The sequence below is a fragment of the Gadus chalcogrammus genome, chromosome 9 (genome assembly GCF_026213295.1).
Source record: "Gadus chalcogrammus isolate NIFS_2021 chromosome 9, NIFS_Gcha_1.0, whole genome shotgun sequence".
NCBI lineage: Eukaryota > Metazoa > Chordata > Actinopteri > Gadiformes > Gadidae > Gadus > Gadus chalcogrammus.
Window position 1 is genome coordinate 1,374,199 of NC_079420.1, and position 256 is coordinate 1,374,454.

Consider the following 256-nt stretch of genomic DNA (forward strand, 5'->3'; position numbering starts at 1 on the left):
GCTGTATATGTTCTTAGTACAAAAGTTTCCAGGATCGAATCCCACCTGGGTCATTTGGGCGTAAGGGTCACAGAGCCTGCCCGTGTAAAGGTCAATTGGTAAACTGTCAGCAGTAAAATAACTCAGCAGTAAAATAACAGCAAAAAACTGTTAGCACGCCTAGGAGGTTAGGCATGTCGGGCTCCGGAGCGACAGGACTGCTTTGAACGCCCTGTTATTCATCATCCACATCACTCCTTACTTCATATCACTTGGT

The 256-nt window shown here is 46.1% G+C and overlaps 1 protein-coding gene across 1 annotated transcript in view; it reads right to left on the reverse strand.

The window, feature by feature from the left end:
• sema3e (sema domain, immunoglobulin domain (Ig), short basic domain, secreted, (semaphorin) 3E) overlaps positions 1–54 on the reverse strand; it is a 16,428-nt gene extending 16,374 nt beyond the window's left edge. Inside the window, 1 exon segment of the mRNA XM_056598690.1 lies at positions 46–54. Coding sequence (XP_056454665.1) covers positions 46–54 — 9 coding nt within the window.
• Positions 55–256: the final 202 nt, after the last annotated feature.